General features: G+C 36.5%; 4 protein-coding genes and 2 long non-coding RNA genes across 7 annotated transcripts; 2 read left to right on the top strand and 4 right to left on the bottom strand.

The window, feature by feature from the left end:
* Positions 1–698: 698 nt before the first annotated feature.
* LOC101741269 (mitochondrial thiamine pyrophosphate carrier) lies at positions 699–3,213 on the bottom strand. Its single transcript, XM_004932863.5, has 2 exons — positions 3,132–3,213; positions 699–2,710 (listed from the first exon to the last, which is right to left on the bottom strand). The coding sequence occupies exon 2, from the start codon at positions 2,418–2,420 to the stop codon at positions 1,449–1,451; it is 972 nt and encodes a 323-aa protein (XP_004932920.1). The 5' UTR covers positions 2,421–2,710; positions 3,132–3,213; the 3' UTR covers positions 699–1,448.
* A 481-nt stretch (positions 3,214–3,694) lies between these two features.
* Positions 3,695–6,328, top strand: LOC101741409 (mediator of RNA polymerase II transcription subunit 10). The gene is made up of 3 exons (XM_004932864.5): positions 3,695–4,163; positions 4,855–4,938; positions 5,164–6,328. Exons 1-3 carry the CDS (start codon positions 4,042–4,044, stop codon positions 5,351–5,353), a joined length of 396 nt encoding a protein of 131 aa, XP_004932921.2. The 5' UTR covers positions 3,695–4,041; the 3' UTR covers positions 5,354–6,328.
* LOC134199740 (uncharacterized) lies at positions 4,958–8,998 on the bottom strand. The gene is made up of 2 exons (XR_009974358.1): positions 8,239–8,998; positions 4,958–6,715 (listed from the first exon to the last, which is right to left on the bottom strand). It is a non-coding gene; the product is annotated as an uncharacterized LOC134199740 (long non-coding RNA).
* Positions 8,999–9,224: 226 nt separating this feature from the next.
* LOC101741648 (mitochondrial cardiolipin hydrolase) lies at positions 9,225–10,914 on the bottom strand. Of its 2 annotated transcripts, none has more exons than XM_004932866.2 (2): positions 10,414–10,914; positions 9,225–10,127 (listed from the first exon to the last, which is right to left on the bottom strand). In XM_004932866.2, exons 1-2 carry the CDS (start codon positions 10,757–10,759, stop codon positions 9,778–9,780), a joined length of 696 nt encoding a protein of 231 aa, XP_004932923.1. In that variant the 5' UTR covers positions 10,760–10,914; the 3' UTR covers positions 9,225–9,777. The 2 variants fall into 2 exon arrangements, with proteins under 2 accessions (XP_004932923.1, XP_012551614.1); XM_012696160.4 differs by having other exon boundaries at positions 9,225–10,043.
* Positions 10,915–11,477: 563 nt separating this feature from the next.
* On the top strand, positions 11,478–22,371 carry LOC101741887 (exonuclease 1). The gene is made up of 11 exons (XM_004932867.5): positions 11,478–11,833; positions 12,460–12,579; positions 13,405–13,456; positions 13,773–13,982; positions 14,526–14,741; positions 16,228–16,387; positions 17,077–17,210; positions 19,123–19,331; positions 19,918–20,455; positions 21,017–21,201; positions 21,767–22,371. The coding sequence occupies exons 1-11, from the start codon at positions 11,673–11,675 to the stop codon at positions 21,783–21,785; spliced, it is 2,004 nt and encodes a 667-aa protein (XP_004932924.1). The 5' UTR covers positions 11,478–11,672; the 3' UTR covers positions 21,786–22,371.
* Positions 12,143–13,285, bottom strand: LOC105842532 (uncharacterized). Its single transcript, XR_001140136.4, has 2 exons — positions 13,224–13,285; positions 12,143–12,916 (listed from the first exon to the last, which is right to left on the bottom strand). It is a non-coding gene; the product is annotated as an uncharacterized LOC105842532 (long non-coding RNA).
* Positions 22,372–23,272: the final 901 nt, after the last annotated feature.

The raw sequence follows: 23,272 nt of genomic DNA, 5'->3' as shown, positions 1-23,272 counted from the left end.
ATATATATAATATAAACTTTTGTCTCGATGTGAGTTGCCGAATTCACGTTGTGATATTCATGGGCTCCCAAAAATCTCCAAATCATACCACATAGTCTTTAACTGGATGCGGCGATGCCTGGATAATGCAGCTTTAATAAGTCTACTAAACATTTGAAAGTTGTTAAAGAAAGCATAAAGATATTTGTTTACTGATTTCAGGGTAAAATTAACTAAGCTTTCCATAAACAAAAAGGAAGAAGGAAATAATGAAAAATTAATTCGAACGGTTTCATTCGTCGCATTAAAGACAATCGAGTATTAAATTGGCATTGAATTAGATTCACTGGACGAGAATTGGCACTGTTCTACTTTTCTTTAAACAACCTTAACGCTAACTGTGCCGTAAAACCTTTTTTTATTGGTATACATCTTACTGGGCGAAACTCAAATTAGTATATAGCTTAGTTCTTGAATATGATAATCTATGTTATAAGAAACAGCATTTCCATAACAGTGACACAAGTTTTTATCCACAAATTATTCAATAATATCCTACATTAGGCATTTAGCAATTTTTTACTTTTGTATTATTATGAGTAATTTTATGGACTATATTCATTTGTTATATTTTTACTACCAGGTGATGCATTGTTAAATTGGTTTTATCTTTTATAATGATCATCCAGCCAATACAAGTATTTTTAAATAAAATAAAATTATGTTCCCATCTGTGTATTTGCAACTCCTTCTGAAAACTAAAACATAAAACAAAATAATTTGTTTTTATTCTGAACTAAGGGCAAGTACAATGTTAGGAATCTATAAATTTCACTATTGCTACCATTTTAAAAGTGATAAACATTTTTCGGGACATTTTTTTAAGTTGGCAATTTATTTTTATTAATTTTATATAAAGACCCAAACATAATCCTTAAAGATTATTATGAAATAAAAAGCATTCTACAATAATGACAATGAATACCTTTGCGTTAAAATATACTTATGCTATAAAATGTAGCACACACTTTATCTTATAGGCTAATAGTATTAGACTAAGATCACAGATATCAAATTTCAGTAGATAATAATTTATTTACAGACATATATTTTATACTCTACAATATCAAATGCAACCTTGAATTCGTTTTTGTAAGTAAAGTGAAATGTTGAAGTTTATGTTCAGGGGAGTTATAACATAGATTTATTTTATAAAAAACAACAAAAATTTAATGCTTGAAAGCCTATATACCCTATAATGAATGTTATAATAAGCCTTAGACTTCAGAATAAAAATCAAAATACTTATTTAATGAGTAATTAACATTATTATATATTTTATTTTAAACAATATTTTCATTTGATTTCTTATAAAATGTTATAAACACTAATAAACATAATACTGGCAAGACTAAACCTATAAATCAATACTATACTATATTGTTTGTACTATCAGACCAGATCTATTATCAATAATTTATTTTTAACAGAAAATATTTTATTTCATCATAAATTGAGAAGTGTAGAGCGGAAACAAAGACAGCTTTTAATACACTGGGACTGTATCCCTTGTAAAGTGCCAAGTATCCTTCTTCCGCAATTATTAATTTGATACAATGTAATAAGCCATTACAATACATTTGCTTCCCAAAACTCTTTCTGTGCTGCTGGAATCCCTGTATTTGCAAACGTTTCTTCATCACATCAAATGGATAAATCACAGTTTTAGCAGTGAAGCCTGCAAATGATCCTGCTATCAAATTGGCCCAAATTGACGATTTTGGTGCATTCTGATGACTATCTCTCTGGAATTTCTCTACATGTATCAAAATGTGTTCAGTAAAGAGTTTGTAAACAGCAAATTGGATACCTGCATGAGGTGCTATTTGCCCCAATGTTGGAATTAAACCTTTAAAAAGAACCACAGGTCCCTCTGTCTTTATCATTACAGATAATGCATTGAGAAACCCATTGTAGACTTTATTTGTCTTCTGTTCTGCAATTAATCTCGTTCGGACTGTATCGAACGGAAATGAAGCTACTGTGGCAACGGTTGCTGCGATTGAACCATTGCAAAAGTTGATCCAGTGCTTATGATTCGTGTAAAATTGGCGATCGGCACTCTGACACATATCAGTTAGTTTTTCGAAAGTCGCAAATTGAAGGATCCCGTAAGATATAGATAGTAGTTGCGCGGGTATGTGACCACTCCATAACGTAGCAACACCCTCCTCCCTGATTATAGAGCCTAGAGCTTGTAAAATTGAACTGTATTTTGAACCTTGTTTATCTGTGATAGGTTCTACTTGAAGTTGAAATCTTATCTTCAGAACATCTAGAGGCTGGGCTAAAGCTCGAGTAACCGCACCTGCTGCTCCACCGGCAAAAGCAGATTGAAATAAGGTTATCTTCACTTCCGAATCATTTTCTAGTTGCACCATAATAGTATTTTTTGTGAAAACTACTTTTGCTTATGCTCATATAAAACATTTATTTTAATAAGTATATTTATTGTATTTACATTACATTTTCCTAGTAAATAAACTAAGTGAAACAAGACGATTTTTGTTGTGACATAAGTCAAAAGTTCCACACTGTCAACAGTGTCAAACAAGGAGAAAGTTTTTTGTTTGATTTACAGTCCAATGGATGATGGAACGATTGGATTTCACTTCCTTCATTCGATTTTATTCAATCTCTTTACATTCAATTTTTCTTGTTTATGAGGTGACTTTGATAGTTTTCCAATTACAGCACAAGAGCGCATTATGCGGCATAATGCTCAACATTGAATGTTCCAACTACAGCAACGCTTCGCACAATCGAGCACTCTCAAAAGTACTGCTCTCGCGTGATACTCGCAATCGATACCGACTCGGTAACAGAAAATTTACAAGTGTTTTTTCTTTAAGTTGGCATTGATCGAAATTTTGTTTATATTATCGTTAGTAATATTATTTAATGTTGAAAAAAATTGTAAGGCTTTGGTTTCGTCGTAGTTTCTTAGAAATAATCAATGTTAATTAAAACTGTGCTAACTTAGCGCACTCTGCTGATGCATTTGAAAACTAATTCACGTGCCAATTAAGCTTCAGCATAATTCGGCATTGTGCGTCACTGAGTCGCATTATGCTCTGTAATTGGAAAACTACCTTTATTGCTTGATTTCAAAACACATGGCAAGGGATATACTTGGTTTTATGTGATTCGTTCCCTTTGGCTTTTTAATTCGACACAATTTTAATCAAAGAGAAACTTTTCCATTAAACTTAGGCATGGGTAAACGTTGGGGAAATCGATTTTTTCCAAAAAAGATCGGTATTTGAATCGATCTAAATGGAACATCGAAGAATTGTTTCGAAAAAAGATACTCAGATGATTTTTTGATCGAAGTAGTATAAAACAAATATGAGTCAATAAATTCAGACGTAAATGCCAAATATTAACCAAACAGAAGCCAAAGGTCATTTTCATGAGAAAACAAAACTTTTATTTATAAATATTTGCTTTTAAACATGAAGAAGATTTGTCTTACATTAGGTATGTTCCATGAAACTAGGATAACCTTTCGAGATTACTAGCATAGGTAGTAATAAAAAAAAAATCCGTACATTACTTACGTATACTTTAGTAGTAGGTAGTACTAAAAAAAAAACCACGCTATTCTGTATGAGATACTAGAGTATGTGATACCAATAACCAAATTGATTGAAGTACTTATCATAGTGAAAAGATTACTTACGAAGATGTATTTTTAATTTTTGATTTGATGATGATGATTTTATGGGAAGCAGAAAAAATTTGAAATATGGAAAACGATCTAAAAATATTTTTTTTTTTTTGAAAAAATCGATTAATCAATGATCGTTCTAAAATCGCCATCCCTTTTGTAAATCATTGAATTTCGTAAATATCATACCTTTAGTATTTGTTACTAAAACTGAAGTCTATTATTTATTTATGATTTAGTAGTACGGTGAGGTTCAATAAACTGATAAATAAAGAATTTTAGAACGGCGTACCGCTATTTTATAACTCGTACAAATCTCAATAAAGAACAGCATGTCGTCTCCTTTAGAAAATCTTGAAACTCAACTTGAAATGTTCATTGAAAATGTGAGACAAATTCGTATAATCGTCAGTGATTTTCAACCTCAGGGGCAAAGTGTACTGAATCAAAAAATGTAAGTTGCAAACTAACATAAATAATCAAAATTATTGAGAAGGCGGTACGACATGAAAATCCTGTTGTCGTGGCCGCCAGTAATTACGTACACGATCCGGGGGATCGAATGGTAAACAGTCGACGTCGCCCTAAACACGTCATTACGGCTCCTTCCGATCCATTAACGTTGCTTTTAGGCACCTCAAGCACAGATCACCGTCCTCGCCGAACCCGTCGCTTGCGACGAAGGGCTCGACGAGTAAAGTAACCTAAGGAAACACAGCCCCCCCAGTTTCTCGCCGGATCTTCTCAGTGGGTCGCATTTCCGATCCGGTGGTAGATTCTGCGAGGCACTGCTCTTGCTAGAGCCAGTGTTAGCAACACTCCCGACTTGAGCCCCGTGAGGTCACCTACACATCAAAGAGAAGCTGAAATAGCCTCTCAAGACTATCAGCAAGGGTAGGAAAAAAAAGGTGCCTATGTCTCGTATATTGAGTATAGATCTAAAATCTGGAAAACAATCTCCTTTCCGTCGTAAGCAAGATGGCAGTGTCTAAATCTTATAAAAGATATGCACTGCCACCAGTATGTATGCATGTTATTATTTTTGAGAGTTGAATTTAATAGGTCAAATGGTACCATTATACAATAGGTGCCTAGAAGTTTTTAACCATATAAATAATTATCTTTTCCATTTTTTTGTTCTTTAGTCAGTCCTTAGTGACCGGATTGCAGGAAATTGACAAATTGAAGTCACAAGTTCATGATATCCACGTACCAACAGAAGTCTTTGAGTAAGTAAAAGTGAAGAACTTTTATGTTTGCTAATAATGCAGGGAGTAAGAACAGGTAGTCCAAGAAGGTCAATTTGTAAAAAAGGTTGGTAAGTTGGTCTATTGTCGAGTTAGTCTTTTAGGATCAACAATGAAGTTTATGTTTGAAGTGTGTTTGTCAAAATGAAATGATATAAAAGGATTTATTGCAGTTTTTATATGACACAGTAAAATTTTCTATTTCAGTTACATTGATCAAGGCCGTAACCCACAGCTCTACACAAAGGACTGCATAGATAAAGCATTGGCTAAAAATGAAGAGGTGAAAGGAAAAATTGATTCATACAAGCGATTCAAAACTCATTTACTTTCTGAGCTATCGAAGACCTTCCCTAATGAGATTACAAAGTATAAGGCACTTAGGGGTGGAGAATAATTTACTTTTATCACAATGGTGACTTTAATTGAGATATAATAATATCTTAATATATGAGTCTAAACTAAAATAATAATATTATTGTAATGTCATAAATGGTCAAAATGTGCCTAAATGTACATAAATGGCTGTCTGAAGATCGAAGTAACTATGCTCCATGCTACCAACTGGGTGTAGTTGCATTGAAATGACTCCACCGATATTATACTAAAATTGGTCTCCACCAATAAATCTCAAATAAGATGTTTGTATGTTAAAGCATAATAATATTTTTTTATTGCTTAGATGGGTGGATGAGCTCATAGCCCACCTGGTGTTAAGTGGTTACTAGAGCCCATAGACATCCACGACGTAAATGCGCCACCCAGCTTGAGATAAGAGATAAGTTCTAAGGTCTCAAGTACAGTTACAACGGCTGCCTCACCCTTCAAACCGAAACGCATTACTGCTTCATGGCAGAGATAGGCAGGGTGGTGGTACCTACCCACGCGGACTCACAAGAGGTCCTACCACCAGTATGGCATGATTCACGATACAAATATATGTACATAAGTGTACAGTCAAAACAGCCAGCTAAGATGATTTTGCTAGCTCTTATTTTATTTATTAATTGAAGAGTTCTGGCTAATAGAATATGAAATTGGTATTTTTAGAGCAACTGTCAATTTATTTTGGTAAGATAATTTATAAGCTTAAACATAACAGCTTATGTTTAAGCTTATGTCATGGATTGAGCATTAAACAGTAAATACCACATGCACTGGTTTTCTGCAACAAATCCTGCCCTTTTATGTAAGAAATAATTGTAGTTCTCGAAACTTTCTACCATTGGTTTGTTGATGAGAAATGAGGTATGTAGCAAAAATATCTTTAATTATCTCAGGCCAAGCAATTAAACTGAAGTAGCATATGTAATAAAATACTGCATTACTGTAATTATTGTCAAATTTGTTAATAAAAAGTACATGAAAATAACTATTGTTTTACTGAAATTGAAGAAGAATTGCTGTCAAAATACAGAACCATGCTTCTTTATCTATGTTATGTAATGCTCTGAGGAATTATTTGAGATGATTCCATTATCTCGTTTTTACCACCGTACCGCCCGCCACCGGAAAGAGTCCATCCATATTATCCAGAACTGCTGCGTTCATCCACTGTGTGCTTCCAGAAGTTTTTATTGCTATTTACCACCCGGCTTCGGAACGAGCTCCCCTCTACGGTGTTTCCTGAGCGCTATGACATGTCCTTCAAACAAGGCTTGTGGAGTATTAAACGGTAGGCAGCAGCTTGGCTCTGCCCCTGACATTGCCGACGTCCATGAGCGACGATAATCATCAGGTGGGCCGTATGCACGTTTTCCTAAAAGGGTAATAAAAAATAAAAATGAAATATTTAGTCAACTGGTGGGTGATGTCATATGTGGGCTATTCCTATTCTATGTCTAAAATAAAAGGATGTGACATCGCGAGAGCATCGGTATCGCAGGATTCGACTGATGCTTGACCACAACCACTCTTTCAACTTTGTACGACTAGGAAGAAGAAGAAGAAGCTAACTATAGAATATATGAGTATACAACGATTAGCCAAACATGCATTGTGGTTTATATTTAGCTGGAAGTCATTTTATTATTTATTTAATTTTATATTATTAATTTAATGAGAAATGTCGTTTATGTTTTCATTATAAACGGCTGACCCACCTCTCAAACCGAATAAATAATTGCTTCTTGGCAGAAACAGGCCAGTCAGTAGCTACCTACCATTACTACACCATACGAATTAAAAAAAATGCGGGTTTGATTTTCATTATTTAATGTTATACATATCGACGCTTGAAAGGCAAACGTGACTAAGCGACAATAACTGCTTTGTACATAAATGATAGGCAATAACCATATTCGATGCGCAAAAAAATATATATTTCTAGGTATATTAAAATCATTTCAATCCTACAGCTAGATTCGTTAAAATAGATTTTTTTTCAGGTATTTCAACTTTAAATTTTAGTCTACTGTAAAGTTCACGCATTGTCGCTTAGTCACGTTTGCCTTTCAAGCGTCGATATGTACTTTCAACGTTCAAATGTAACAGCTGGAAAATCTGGTCGCTTGATTGACCGAATGGTAAACAGTTGCCGTCATCCTCAACACTTCATTTCGGATCCTCCCGATTCACTATGGCTGCTTTTAGGTACCTCAAGCACCGGTCACGGCTCTGATCGAACCCGTCGCTTGCGACGAAGGGTTCGACGAACAAATTAACCCTCAGACACAGCCTACTGAGTTTCTCGACGGATCTTCGCTGTAGGTCGCGTTCCCGATCCGGTGGTAGATTCTGCGAAGTACTGCTCTTGCTAGGGCCAGTGTTAACAACTTCCCAGGTTAGAGCTCCGTAAGCTCACCTATTCGTTGAGCGAATCTACCATAACCCTTCGAGGTAATTAACTAGGTAAGAAACAAACAAAAATCCATGAAGGTGAGAGTATTGGGATATTAGTGGTTTACATACCTACTGCAATTTACAGTCGCTTGTCGCAGTGGTCACTTAGAAGGAAAATAAGCTGAGCTTGAAACATTATAAGTTCTCGACCCTTGCCATTTAAGTAGTTTTTTTTATTGCATATTGGGTGGACGAGCTAACAACCCACCTGGTGTTAAGTGGTTACCGGAGCCCATAGACATCTACAACTTAAATGTCGCCACCCACCTCGAGACATTACTTGTAAGGTCTCAGTTTTAACAGTACAAGAGCTACCCCACCCTTCAAACCGAAACGCATTACTGCTTTACGGCAGAAATAGGCAGGGCGGTGGTACCTACCCGTGCGGACTCAAGACGTCCTACCTCCAGTCATTACGCAAATTATAATTTTACTTCTTACCGCTTTTACTGTGTTCGAGCTTACATATCAGTCTCCTCTCCTCGCACCAGCTTGGCAAAAGCTCCTTTATGAAGCCAACAACCAGTAATTACGCAAATTATAATTTTGCGGGTATGATTTTGATTACACGATGTTATTCCTTCACCGTGGAAGTCAATCGTGAACATTTGTTAAGTAGGTGTTTCATTTTTAAAAATTGGTACCCACATGCGGGATTCGAATACCGGTGAATCGTTCAACACGAATGCAACGGGTGTCTTATCCCTTCGACAACGGTTCGAATCTAATGCCGGCCACTGACATGCGCGCAAGGCGTGATGAAGGGCCGTCAAACATTCATTCGCAAACCTAGCGGCTGTGCAAATGGGTTCGCATACTCTTTTTGCGAACCCGTTTGCGCTTCCTCCTACACTTGTTTACGAATGTCTCACGAATTTCTCCTCCTTTTTAATTCGTCAATAGAACATTGAAGAGAAAAAGAGTTTTTAATTCTTTCCCACACATCATTAACAGTCATGCTGTTTTTATGGGATTTCTTTTCATGAAGATACGCTACACAGTAGACGTCACGAACTATGAAAATGGCGTATAGTATACGTCCGTTACCTTCGCAATCGTCGGCGCAACTGGGCAAGCGAATGTGTAGGAGACTACGCGAAGGTTCGAGGTTCGCGCGCTTTGATGTCTGTTAAAAAACCGACACAGCTTGAAAAACCACGAATACAGCGAAAACTTTGCATAATCATTCGCAAATGTCGTCCTACACTTGCGGGTTTGCGTATTCGTGCGCATGTGAGTGACCGGTGTAATAAGTGTATTCAAATTTAGATACAGATCATATTATAATAAGTATACGTACTTTTTAGTTCATAATATTATTAATTCTTCAAGTTAAAGAGGTTTCTGCTAAAGAAGTCCAACTGTGTGTTAAATACGGCGCAGAATTAGTTTGCCTTTTTGACAGAATAGCGAAATGAAAGCACACCTAAGTTCAAATTTCGAATATTTAATTTTATGATACAAAAACATGAATAAATAACTACATTAAAAATATTAAAACAAATTAAAATTTCAAAGCTGACCTAAATAAGTTTTATGAAGATAAAAAGGCAAAATAGAAAATGCAGTGACACATAATGTAGAAAAATAAAATGACGAAAATTAAAGAATGTAGAAACACTTTTCTTCTAAAAAGTAGTTTCTATAATTGAAAATTTAAGATTTAAGTAGAAATATAGTAAGAGGACATGGAAAGATGGCAAAGGCCAGCTTCGCCCGTGTATTATTAATTAAAAAACAAATAAAATAAAATCAGTCTACAATCGCAAACTACTATACCTAGTCTTTCCATTTTAAAATTGAATTCAAAATTCAAAGGCATGTTTCTGACGACAGAACACTTGTAAAATATGTTATTGTTAAAATCATAGTTTAAATCCAAGCGATTTTTATAAAATTAGTCAGCCCTCACAGTTACTTGCTTCGCATGCGTACAAAATGTTATTTTTGAATTAGGTCCAAATGTAGCCAGTACTAAAATTACACTATGCATATTTCAGAAGTCAGCGTCTCTTTATTTCCAAACGGGACTGATTTATAGTTTTCTGTAAGATTAACGACTTCTGTGTTACAACACTCATCTTCGTTGATAGGTTTGCTATCAAACTGGGAATAGTTCAAATCTTTTGAACTGAGCCACATATATTTGAACTCTTTGCTGACTGGTTCAACTAGCTTTGGCTTGCTTGTAATGTAGACGTAGTTCCAGTGATCTGACGATCGATCGTTTCCCCAGTTTAGTGTACCTGTCATTAAAACTTTGTCGTCGATCAAACAGAATTTATGTTGCATTGTATACGGTTCTGTATTAATGTACTTGATTACTGCACCTGAAATCAAAGAGGAAGAGAGACGAAATTCTTAACATGCTATGGATTGAAGGTACAGGTGACGGACACCGACATCTTGTTGGCGGGAGAAAATAGATTTTATGTCTGATCTGTCTGATTCTATTTTTATCATTTCAGTATTTCTCGTTAAACTTGCAAATCTTATTACCACCCTATATAAGCCTGGAAGCTCGCAAGTAGTATAGTGTTCAAGCTTTTCTGCTTGACTATGTATAGTCATGTTTATATCGTGAAATAAGTACTATGATAAAAATTCGCTACTCACCAGCATCTAAAAGTTCCTTTATGAAGACATCATTTGGTTCGTTGCACCCGGACTGATCTATTACAATTGAAATCTTGATATTTTTCTTTTTCAGCATTTCAACTAAGCGTCCTTGTATTGCTACATTGTGTATCCCAGGCATACAAACTTTAATGTTATGCTTCGCTGCTTCTATGAAACTCATTAATTTATCGAAACAATTGTAGGCATTTAAATGTAATTTACAAAACACCATGACTTCATTTAATTCTGTGTTTCGACTTTTATAGAAATAGGCTGCTGCGAATACTACACAAGTTAAAGCGAAGGCTGCGGCTGAAGAAAAAATTCGTGGATACAGTTTCATTTTAGTTCACTCCACACATTTAATAGAACTTTTTGGGCATCTACTACGACCGGTCTTGTAATTTTATGCTTTTAAATAAAACAAAGAGGTCAAACCATGTTTAAGTTACGATACCGTGTATTTTTATTCATCTACCTTCAAAAACACAGTTAAAAATACTGTGTTTATAATATTACTTAGTAAAAATAATATCTAGCTGATACTTTTTTTTCTTGACAAAATTATAACATCATTATAATTTTATTTAAAAAAGCACGTAAAAATAACGTTACAAAATCGGAGCTGGAAGTTCAGCAAAGTAATGATTGTATATTTAAATTGAATTAAATTTTAAAATTTTAAAAACAATCATAATAATGTCCCAGTGAATAATAATAGAATTAATTAAAAAACTGTGTGTTATTGGAAAATGTATTCTTTAATTAATTTGAACGCGAACGCCCTGAGAGAAGCCGAAAACCGAAGCAAATGGAAGCTGATGGTACAAAGAGCCACGAAGGGCTTTCAGGGACACGACCTTCAGCAATGGAGTTTTCGACTAAGAAGAAGAAGAAGAAGAAGAAGAAGAAGAAGAATTAATTAACATTAAGGCTTTCGAAAACTTCTAAAGGTCTCTTAAATCTATCATCGATTATTTTCTATTGTAAAAAAATCCAAAAATTTCGGAGATCATAGGGATGCGCTGTCATTGCTGTCAATTGTCAATGTCAAGTGTCAAATGATAAAAACCCGCATTCCCGCTGTTTGAACTTTTGAAGGAAGAGTAATCAGTAAAGTGCTTACAACTTAGAATAAAAACCAAACATCAAAATGATTCGACAACAACAGTTTAACAAGACGCGAGTAATTAGAGGGTTCCCCGGCTAGTTCCGTAGACAAACTAACTAGCGAACGCGTGTTAATATTTGTTAATATGGGTATCACTGGTTTGATACCATTTATTGAAAAGGCTTCCCGCCGGACTGATGTTAGTGAATTCAGCGGTTGTACAGTTGCTATTGATTCTTATTGCTGGCTTCATAAAGGAGCTTTTGCATGTGCTGACAAGCTGGTGCGAGGAGAGGAGACTGACATGTAAGTTTGAATACAGTAAAAGCGGTAAGAAGTAAAATTATAATTTACGTAATTACTGATGGCAGGATGTCTTATGATTCCGCACGGGTAGGTACCACCACCCTGCCTATTTCTGACATGAAGAGGTAATGTGTTTCGGTTTTAAGGGTGGGGCAGCCCTTAATTGTAAAAACGGAGACCTTAGAACTTATATCTCAAAGTAGTTGGTGGCATATACGTTGTAGATGTCTATGAGCTCCGGTAACCACTTAACATCAGGTGGGCTGGGAGCTCGTCCACCCACCTAAGCAATAAATAAAAGAAATAAAATTGAATGTGACATTTATTATATCAAGTCAAAAAATGAGGTCCAATCAAATCTACAGGATGTAATAAAAAAATTCCTGACAACAAATATAGGAATATTCATGATAAAAAAAAATTGCACTGTTTCATAATTAAAATTATCTAATATGCTGAATCTATGAGTCAAATGCTTAAAGTCAAGAAAGCTACTTGTATTTGCTTAGCTTAATAAGTAAATATTATTTTCTGTTTATGTATTATTTATGTATTTTAAGGTCTCTAAATTGTCCCATTACATCATGTATTTATTTTATAACAAGTATACAACATTTATTTTGCAGGCATATAAAGTACTGTTTGAAATATGTGACAATGCTTCTGTCTAAGAACATAAAACCAATCTTAGTATTTGATGGACGACATCTCCCAGCTAAAGCAATGACAGAATCAAAAAGGCGAGAGTAAGTTATATTTTCCAGTTTTTATTGTCTACCTGTCCATGTAGTTTCTACTTGTGTGTGATGACCACATTAAAATATGTATATCCGAAATAAATATTAGAATAAACCAATCTTATCCAACATATTTGAAGTGTTTCTTCCTTTTCTCATGTACCAAGTAACCGAGGAAAATAGGTTAGCATGTACTGTTATTATGTATGTTATGTCCAAATTGCTGGCTAATTTTGGCATCTCCGGGAACCAATCTGAATTTTTATATGCAGTGAAGCTCATGGATGATCTAATAATAGCTGGCACTTGGTTTATATACAGGATGTCCCAGAAAGAAAGGATAATCCTGAAACACATCATAGTAGAACTACTGGGGACACAAAAAAAAATGTCTTAGGCAGTACCCAAATTAAACATAAAGAAAAAATACAAAATTTCATGATTGAATTTAAGTTCAGATTAACTTTAAAAAAACGTAAAACTGATTTAACTTTGATCCGATTAATAAACCAGCTTTAAATACAGTCCACTCTTATTGATATAATCCTTGCACCCAACATCCATCGCAACGGCGCCAACACTAGTTGCTACTTAAATTATTCTAATATAATCTAATTATTTTATTCTATCTATATACAATTCAGTATACAAACCTTCACACTCAAAGCAATCAAACCATATGACAGCATTATGACAATTGCTGAACAAAATGATGGCACACTCTTATAATAATGTTCTCTAAGGAGTCTTTTACCACAAATATTTCATTGGATACTTTTTTATCTATCTAGTTCTATTCAAATGTTCACTGCAATGTAATGTGTTATTTTGCAGATCTCGAAACATTTCAAAGAAAAGAGCAGCAGAGCTTTTAAGTTTAGGAAAGGTAAGTAAATGCTTATAAATTAACGGAATAATTATTTTTAGAATAAAATTATTTATTTAGATACAGGGTAAGTAGTGAGTGAAGAATGTGTTTCAGGCTTTCATTGTGTAGTTAATTAACACACACGTGGCTTAAAAAATGCCCTACCTAAACAAAACTATTTATGAATGGGGTTAAGAACTAACCCATAGTTCCTTATCTTAGAATTTAATGTATAAAGTTTTAAGTGTTAAAAGTATGACATGAGAATATTTTTCAATTATTTCGTATTAAAAGTCGTATTATAAAATTCAAACATTACATCTGCTATCCTCAGATAGAAGAAGCCCGTTCATACCTGCGTCGTAGTGTCGATATCACTCACGCCATGGCACTGGATCTTATTAAGGAGTGCAGGAAAATGAATGTAGATTGTATTGTCGCTCCATACGAAGCAGACGCTCAGTTAGCCTACCTCAACATAAAGAACATAGCACAATTAGTGATAACTGAAGATTCTGATCTCATACTGTTTGGATGTACTAAGGTAATACGTATATAAATTATTAATATTATTATTATTTTTCTTCCTTTGCTGCTAGTAGCTATATCAGCGTTACCTTAGCGTGTAGGTGAGCTCTCGGGGCTCAAACCAGGAGGTGTAGCTAACACTGGCCCTAGCAAGAGCCGTGCTTCGCAGAATCTACCATCGGATCGGAAACGCTCACTGAGAAGATCCGGCGAGAAACTCAGTGGACTGTATCGATGGGTTCATTTACTCGCCGAGCCCTTCGTTGCAAGCGACGGATTCAGCGAGGACGGTGACTGGTCCTTGAGGTACCTAAAAGTACCGTTAATGGATCGGGAGGACCCGTAATGACGTGTAAAATCAGAGATACGGTTATAATACTTGTGAATGTGGAATTTAAAATAGATGCTTTCAAACAATTTTTTATTGGACATAAAACTGATTTACAAAAAATGCAATTTAATATTCAACAAATTAGCTCTTATAATTTTTTTTGTTAAAGATAGTGTAGGTTAAAAACAAATGTCAATATGTAATGGGAATTCACAAAATTGTTTTTAGGTCCTCTTCAAAATGGATCTCCATGGTACAGGAACTTTGGTTGAAACATCGAAGTTGCCTCACGTAATGAAATGTCCGATACAACACTACACTTTTGACAAGTTCAGGAGGATGTGCATAATGTCTGGGTGTGATTACCTAGCCTCATTACCAGGCATAGGATTGGCTAAATCTAGACAATTCGTTGTTGCAACACAGGATCCAAATTTTGCTAATGTAAGTGTTTTATACCAATTACCAAGCAGACACCAGTGCAGAAGGAGATCCTTACGCGGAAGTGGCATTTGATTGGTCACATACTGAGAAAGCCCGATACTCACCTATCAAAGAGAGCACTGACCTGGAAAGTGTCTGGCAAAGGGCAGAGAGGCCGCCCTAGAACAACTCGGCGTCGCTCGGTGGAGCAGGAGATAGGGGTCTTGGGCATGACGTGGGTGGATCTAGAACAGACTGCCCAAGACTGATGTAAATGGAAGGGTTTGAGGCAGAGGGTAATAGGAAATAATGATGATGATGTTGAAGTGCTTTATAAGTACACTATTGATAAGGCTATGTGAAAGCCAGTATGGGCTGTTACAGTTGTTCAGGCAATTTATGGTGCAATAATGTGTAGTTATTGTTCGACTACAACTTTGACTTTTCATGTCTCATTGTGTGTAGTGATGTTTCCAGACTTTCATCACACAATAATCACCGTATAAACTGAAAATTTTCATTTATTTATATTAATAGAAAATAATGTATTTAATAATATTGGTAATCTTCCTTTAATGCTTGAAATATCTATTTAGATTAACTTAGATTACCATCAAGTTAGAGATACTCAGTTGGGTTTTCATACATACCATTTATGATTACGCACTTAAACTTAACTTATTATAATAGCACCGATTTTGAAACCTTGAACTTGCAACATTTGTTGGAAAATATAACAATATCTATCTAATTTGTGGTTTGTCAAACATCATTATAATGTAAAAAAGATCTTATTATGTCATTCCGTCTGTTCTACTTGATGATATAAATAATACTCAGTTGTTTCATTGTGTAATGAAAGCGATTTTTCGAATTATGCCCTTAATAATGATAATATTTAATTCTTTAAGGAACTTGTTAAAATTTGACGGTAGTTAGCACAATAGACTAGCACTTAGCACTAGACGATTAACACGCTGGCCGGCCGTGACCCCAGAAACTAGAGCATACGAAACGTCGGAAACAATAAATGCGAGAAACCTTGAAAACAGTAATAATGTCAAGTAATAAGTCAAGAAAAGAGCATATTCTTACCTGAAGGGTAGGCAACGCACTGGCGTAAGCGCTGGTGACCGTGGGCGGCGGTGAATCACTTACCATCAGGTGACCCGTCTTGCTCGTTTGCCTCTCGTTGTTATAAAAAAAAAAACGTCATAAGTACCTAAATACACTGGTTTTTTTTATTGATTAAAAAAACAGCGGTGGAAAAACTCAAGGTTCAATTGGTGTTCAGTTGTAACCGGAGCTCATGGAAATTAACAAAGTGAATGCCGCTGCCTGCTTTGAGACATGAGTTTTGTAACAAAACGACTACCTCACCCTGCAAGCCGAAATGCATTACTGTCTCACGGCAGAAATAGGCAGAGCGCGGGCTCACGGGACACACTCTCATGACCCAAATCATAAAGTTGCTTACACTACATTAAGCTCTTTTTCTTTTATACAGGCTTTAAGAAAACTGCCAAATTTTTTCAATCGGATGTCGTTGATCGTTACCGACGAATACAGAGAGAACTTCCTAAAAGCGGAAGCCACATTCAAACATCAGTACGTGTATGATCCTATTGAAAGGAAAATGCTGAGGCTGACTGAACCGGACGATGAAGGTACAGTTATGTTTTTGTATAGTTCTCTAAAGGTATGCAGCGGCTTGACTGCCCCTGGCATTGCTGAAGTCCATGGGCGACGGTAACCACTCACCATCAGGTGGGCCGTATGCTCGTCTGCCTACAAGGGCAATAAAAAAAAATCCTCAATAATAACCGCTGCTGGAGCAGAAACACATATGGATAATATTATTTGTCATGACATACACAAATAGTAGTAGAATAGTTTTGTTCGTTTTCATTTCGCACGAATAAGATGGTATGCTTGGTCTGATTTTGATTAGTCTTCAGCATTTCAAAGTCGTCGTGCTCTTAAAGGATAAGACAATAATAAAAAATAAAGGATAATTAGTAATCTATACATATAAATAAAATTGGAGTGTCTGTTTGTAATATTGAAATAACCGCTTTTTACTGCATGCGTATGAATATAATATATACGATGCATACACCAAAATAACATTTTTTACAATTTTTGTGTCTCTGTCTGTCTGTCTATTTGTTCCGGCTAATCTCTGGAACGGCTGGACCGATTTTGACGAGACTTTCACTGATAGGTAGCTGATGATATAAAGAGTAACTTAGGCTTTTTTTAGACAAGCTTCGCCCCGCGACGTCACTCGCGGTACGACAATAACCGCGGGTAACGTCGCGGGACTCAGCTAATAATAAAATGTTGTATGTTTCAGATACAGAGAAAGCGCTCTGCGTGAACGCAGGAGATCTGTTAGAAGCGGATACAGCGTTTCAATTAGCGTTGGGTAATTTAGATCCGTTTACGTTGAAGAAGATGGACGATTGGCATCCAGACTTTAGGAAAGCTGTAAGTGTAATTTTTATTTTAATCTGTAGTCAGCCGGCCCTTGTAGTCGAGTCCGCGATTTTTTCATGAAATCTCTATGACAATGTTCATGCTATTGTCAAACTCGATGCTGTGTTAGCAGGTTGTCCATCACGACAACCCGAAAGCATATACAGGTTTAAAAATTAAAGAATATAAGAACAAGAAACAATAGAAATAAAAACTACACACGAGTCAGCTTAAAATGATTCTTGCTGTAAACTAAATTGGAGTGTGTCTGTTTCTGATCTCGAGAATATTAATTAATATGTCCAGAACTAAGTTCTTGCTGTTTTTCAATAGATGGCAGCAGCAGTCTGTACAGCTAAAACATTGTGGACCAATCTTTGACACATGGCAAACAAATCGCTTCGACACATCAGTGATTGTGTTGTGTGAAAATGTCTTGAGTTTGTACCAACTATTCGTCATTTGCGGGTAGTTTTGCTGTACTTCTTTAATTCGAAGGGAACTTTTAAAGTGTTTTAAAGACGATTGTTCCGATATTCACGACCGTTTACTGAAGGATAGACTTCGGAAGACACTGGATTGGAACTATAGCTCAACGAGGATACGTATCAAAGGCAAGATCGAGCCCGCTAAAGCATTACATCTCATTCTTCGTCTTCCTGGCGTTATCCCGGTCTAATGCCAGGTTCCGTTTTCCTACGTTTGTGCTATGCATCCTACTACTAGTATTACATCTATATATCGCACATACGGTGCGATAACGTCACTTTATGCAAATTATGTAATTTTCCAGGAGAAACGTTAAAAAATTCAACATCTTATTATATGGACGCTTGAAAGGCAAACGTGACTAAGCGACAATAACTGCTTTGTACATAAATGATAGGCAATAACCATTTTCGATGCGCAAAAAAAATAATATTTCTAGGTCTATTAAAATCATTTCAATCCTACAGCTAGATTCGTTAAAATATAACTTTTTTTCAAGTATTTCATCTTTAAATTAGTCTAGTGTAAAGTTCACGCATTGTCGCTTAGTCACGTTCGCCTTTCAAGCGTCGATATAATTATTAAATAGTTCTCTTAGGCTATAGAAATAACACGATAATATCTAAACTATAACTTTAAACTCAATCAGTAAAAGCAAATATCTCTCTCGTCTCACTAATAACTATTAAAAAATGTATTTTCTCATACTCGGTTCAGTGTTAACAAAAATTGCATAAGTGACTTCATAGCACCGCATATGCGATATTAATACTTGAAGCAAAAACTTTGTACCCCTTTTTACGAAAATTACGCGGACGGAGGAGTATGAAATTTCTCACACTTATAGAGAATATATGAGTCGACTATTATCAAAGCCGGCAATCTGACTTTTGGACAATGATTGGTAAATCAGAAAAACGAATTATTGACTTTGTATTCCATTGGCAGTCACAAAACTCTTCGGAACGACATCTTAGATAAATAACAGGTTAACTATTAACCTTTATTTAATGCAGGTTTTGAACCGTATTCTTTGAAGGAGACGATTATATTCAAATCAATCTGAATTGACATATCAATAATTTTTTTTTGTCCAAATGCACAGATTGCCACCTTTGATAATAGACGACTCATATATACATTATTGATTATAAAAAAAAAATTACACACATTACCATGTATTTGACACACACACGTATGCATACTATTTGTTTATTGTCAAACTTTTCTTATTGCTTATAGTCTGTGGTCAAATTAAGAATAGATTAAATATTGTTCGTCTTTATTAATATTTGTCTAAAGTGTAGTCTTGGCGAAATCTGTGATTATAAAACTCTGACAATAAAATCATAATAGTGTACAAACTTATAATTTCAATTAATTATAGTCGATGGCTACTGGGGGACCACAAATAAATATTAAAATTTAATTCAAGGTACAATACCCTCAGAACAACTGTTGGATAGAGAGGGAAGTGTCCGCGCATCCCAGTATATGGTCGCCGACGTTCGTTTCGTATTTGAATAGTACGAGACCTTGGCAGAAACCAGCGAAGGCTGAGCCCTTGTTCGCTATACAGACTACAGCCAGGAGAAAAATAGTCAATCTTGTTAGTAAGCACGTGCCGGAGACACAGGATGAAAGGTAATAGTTATTTCAGCAGCCTGTAGTATTACTGATTAATGATCTGTTCGATAATCAGAATATAAGTCTACAGTTAATTGCGAGAAAAACAATTGTCAAAGTAGACATATTTTTATCTTATTTTTTAACTTAACCTTTATACAGGTAACCCTCCTATAACACTGTTTACCTATAACACATTTTATAACACGGTCGCTCTAACTCTAAAGTTCGTCTGAGGTCGTTGAATTCACGCGACAGCTGATTTTTATTTGTGCATTGTATGCGATCTAAAAACCACTAAAAAAACATTTACAGATTATTATTATCATAGAAATCGCCAGACTACCATTTTATTTTTGGGAAAGTTTTTTTTTTCTACGTATATTTTTTATTGCATAGATGGGTGGACGAGCTCACAGTCCACCTGGCGTTAAGTGGTTACCGTAGCCCATAGACATCTACAACGTAAATACCGCCCACCCACCTTGAGACAAGAGTTCTTTTATTTATTTATTTTATTTATACTTTCACCAAAAAAAAACCTTAAACTCTATGGTCTCAGTATAGTTACATAAATATATCTTAGTTTGACTTTTTGTTTCAGCTTGTCAATTCAAGCATTGAGTTCCATGTACTGCGTAGAGCCAACAACCAAGAGACAAAAGACGGACGACGATATTGAAATCATCACAAGCGTCGCCAATGAACATGACGCGCCGTCGGACATTGAGAATAAAGATAAATCACCGATACTAGAAAACAGGGAGAGGTCGTACAAGAAATGCTTAAGAAACAATAACGTATTGAGGAAGTTTAGTAGATTTCCGAGGACTGTGTTGGACGAAAACGTCGTTGAGAGCAGATTCTTCACGGCCAACGCGAAGGTTGAGGACAATGGTGATGACAGAACCGGATCTACGCGAAATCCTTTTAAAATACGTTCGCCCGAAGCGAACAAGGTGACGGTGCGATCGGATAACCAGTTAATAAGTGACCGGATTCCGAGTCCAATATTGGATCCAGTCTCGCTTAAACTTGAAACGTTGGCCGATTCGCCGCCAACGTTGGAGGTAAACACGGAAGACTCCGTCATAGAGAACACTTATCCATACGAGACGTTGGTCACTCCAGTTGATAGTCAGGTACGCTAATGTTTGTTACTGCACTAGTTTATATTAGTTTGATTCTGTCAAATCCGACTTGCCTGTAAGTGTTGTTATAGTTCTTTTTCGAAATGAGGGCATGGATTTCCACAGTTTTTTTTTATTTTTATTGCCCTTGTAGGCAGACGAGCATACGGCCCACCTGATGGTGAGTGGTTACCGTCGCCCATGAACTTCAGCAATGCCAGGGGCAGAGCCAAGCCGCTGCCTACCGCTTAATACTCTCCACAAGCCTCTTTTAAAGAAGGACATATCATAGCGCTCGGGAAATACCGTGGAGGGGATCTCATTCCATAGCCGGATGGTACGTGGCAAAAAAGACCTCTGGAAACGCACTGTCGATGACCGCAGTGGCGAAATTAACTCACTATATCACGAAATAGATAAAACAAAACAAATCGCACAACTTCACTCCTCGCGTTCCCGCCAAAAAGTCGACAATGAACTCAGATCATAAGTTTTCATCTACCCACATAACGAAATAAAAACCTTACCTAATCATTATCATTACGTTCATTAAACTGTCATTTGACTGTGCAGGAATCGTTCGGTGAGTCGGCATCAGTAGTTTCATCTCAAGACAGCGGCGTAGTCCTGGATGTAACCAGAACGAACCGGCCGACCGGTACCAAGAGGCCCGGATGCAGAGTACCCGGATTAAAGAAAGCGACATCCGTGCCGAACAACCAGCCTACGCTACTGAGTAAATTTGGATTTCAGAAAAAGTGAGTATCGAGTATTCGATTAGGTTTTTTATTATTAATTGCTTAGATGGGTGGACGAGCTCACAACCCACTTGGTGTTAAGTGGTTACTGGAGCCCATAGACATCTACAAAATAAATGCGCCACCCAGCTTGAGATATAAGTTGTAAGGTCTCAACGGCTTACGGGTATGGTTACAACGGCTGCCCCGCCCTTCAAACCGAAGCGCATTACTGCTTCACATCAGAAATAGGCAGGGTGGTGATACCTACCCGTGCGGACTCACAAGAGGTTCTACCACCAGTGTAGGTGTAGATTACTGTTATTAATCAACAAATAAAAGTTAGTTTTAGTGAGGAAAAGAAACAGAAGTTTTTCACGGACATTCTGTAGGAATGGAGTCTTCAGCCTCAGTCGCTTAGTGATACTATTGGAACTGTTGGTGAGAATGGTCACAGCTGAAGAAGTAGGCTCGTATATACTAAGACGATTGGAAAAACCCTTTGTTTTGTTATCGATTTTCTTTTTCCAAACAAAAAAACTTTAAAATCAATGTTCTATTAAATCTTGTGTCTATTCATTTTCAGAGTCGCTTTGAAGAGATGACTTTAAAGATTTGTTTAGAAGACTAGTCAAAGGACGTGTGAAATGTAAACTTTAAGCATTTATGATAGTGCCTTATTGTAATAGTTGAATTAAGTTTATAAGTGTAAATAATGATTTTAAATTAAGGATTTCGAGATTATTTGTTTTACGGTGTTTGACGAAGCAGCAAATTTAAGAAAGGAGCTATAATTATAAATAAACTCAATGCAGTATGAAAAAAAAATTGTTTATTAATTTGCTAAGTAATATTTTGCATTTGTTTGTGTTAATATCGACGTACAATTTAATAATAATTTACTATACTCTACTCTAAATCACTAATGATTATTTAGGTTTTAAGATGTGACCCTGAGAAGTTCTTTTAATGAATCTCTGATTGAACCTTCCTCAATAATATTTTTTTCGTTTATCAATAGTAAAAAAAAAATCACTTGTTTGGAATTGTGTCTGTGAATTAAGAAACTCCAAAAATATCTTGATTATAACAAAACAATAAATTGTAGTAGATAATTATAATTGTATTATGTTTGTCTTATTATGTTTCGTAATGGACTTTGTTGATTGTGATAATAAAATAAAGAATTATTATTGTTTTTTATTTTTTTATACATCTTCATTGGACGTTTTTTGCAGTAAGTAATCGCTTTTTTGGTTATTTTGCCTGGAGGCCATTCCGGTTTCATCAGGATACAGGAGGGGTGGGATTTGCTAACAGCAGTCCAAGCGTCTTCCAAAGCGATTTAGCTATTTAAGGGCAGATGCTTCGCGAATAAATCTACTGCTGGATCAAAATTGCAACTATAACTAAAACTATATAACTATGTAGTTGGATTTAACGAGAAACTCAGCGGGCTGATATATTTATTTATTACCTTTCATGTTATATTTAAATTAGCGGACTGAATGCTTAAAGCCTTTTTTTTTTTTTTCGTGTCGAGGGCCGAACCTCCTACGAGGTCCCCGCGCCTAGGGAGCGCGCGGGTTATGTGAGACTCAACGATCTGCAGGTGTTGAGAGCAGATCGCGCGCCCAAAGAATTTAGGGCCCACCCACTAAACGACTCCCCTGCACTCTTACACCCGGCGTCCAATCTCCGTCCGGGGTCAAAACCCGGTCAGAGTAGGGGGGGTTTCCGCGGGCAACACTACAACCAGACACGCGGCGCCACCCCGAGGACGCCCGACCGACGGGTCGTCGAGGCGATAGTCGACGACCAACGACGTCGGTCTCCGCGGTAGGGCGGCCCTACCAGGCCGCCCGGGCGATGCCGCTGCTGTTCCGGGATACCCCGCTGGGCCAGAACCAGCCTGCCGGGTCGGAACGCGATACACCGCCGACCGGGTTGCTCTTCCACAGTATGTTCGGCGACGACAGCGACGACGAAAATGCGGACCGCATCGCAGTCCGCAGCCGCCGACGCGTCGTCCCGTCCTTCTGGTGCCAGCGCGCTAGAGTGACGGTAGCGTGCGGCGCAGTCTCAACCCCCT

This window comes from Bombyx mori, chromosome 11, assembly GCF_030269925.1.
Source record: "Bombyx mori chromosome 11, ASM3026992v2".
NCBI classification, from domain to species: Eukaryota; Metazoa; Arthropoda; class Insecta; order Lepidoptera; family Bombycidae; genus Bombyx; species Bombyx mori.
This window is presented reverse-complemented; position numbering and strand designations above follow the sequence as displayed.

Coding starts and splice junctions, on each gene's coding strand:
- LOC101741269 (XM_004932863.5), bottom strand. CDS start 2,420: ATGGTGCAACTAGAAAATGATTCGGAAGTGAAGATAACCTTATTTCAA.
- LOC101741409 (XM_004932864.5), top strand. CDS start 4,042: ATGTCGTCTCCTTTAGAAAATCTTGAAACTCAACTTGAAATGTTCATT. Junction 4,164..4,854: donor AGTGTACTGAATCAAAAAAT/GTAAGTTGCAAA, acceptor TTTGTTCTTTAG/TCAGTCCTTAGTGACCGGAT. Junction 4,939..5,163: donor GTACCAACAGAAGTCTTTGA/GTAAGTAAAAGT, acceptor TTTCTATTTCAG/TTACATTGATCAAGGCCGTA.
- LOC101741648 (XM_004932866.2), bottom strand. CDS start 10,759: ATGAAACTGTATCCACGAATTTTTTCTTCAGCCGCAGCCTTCGCTTTA. Junction 10,128..10,413: donor AAAGGAACTTTTAGATGCTG/GTGAGTAGCGAA, acceptor CTTTGATTTCAG/GTGCAGTAATCAAGTACATT.
- LOC101741887 (XM_004932867.5), top strand. CDS start 11,673: ATGGGTATCACTGGTTTGATACCATTTATTGAAAAGGCTTCCCGCCGG. Junction 11,834..12,459: donor CGAGGAGAGGAGACTGACAT/GTAAGTTTGAAT, acceptor TTTATTTTGCAG/GCATATAAAGTACTGTTTGA. Junction 13,457..13,772: donor AGCTTTTAAGTTTAGGAAAG/GTAAGTAAATGC, acceptor TGCTATCCTCAG/ATAGAAGAAGCCCGTTCATA.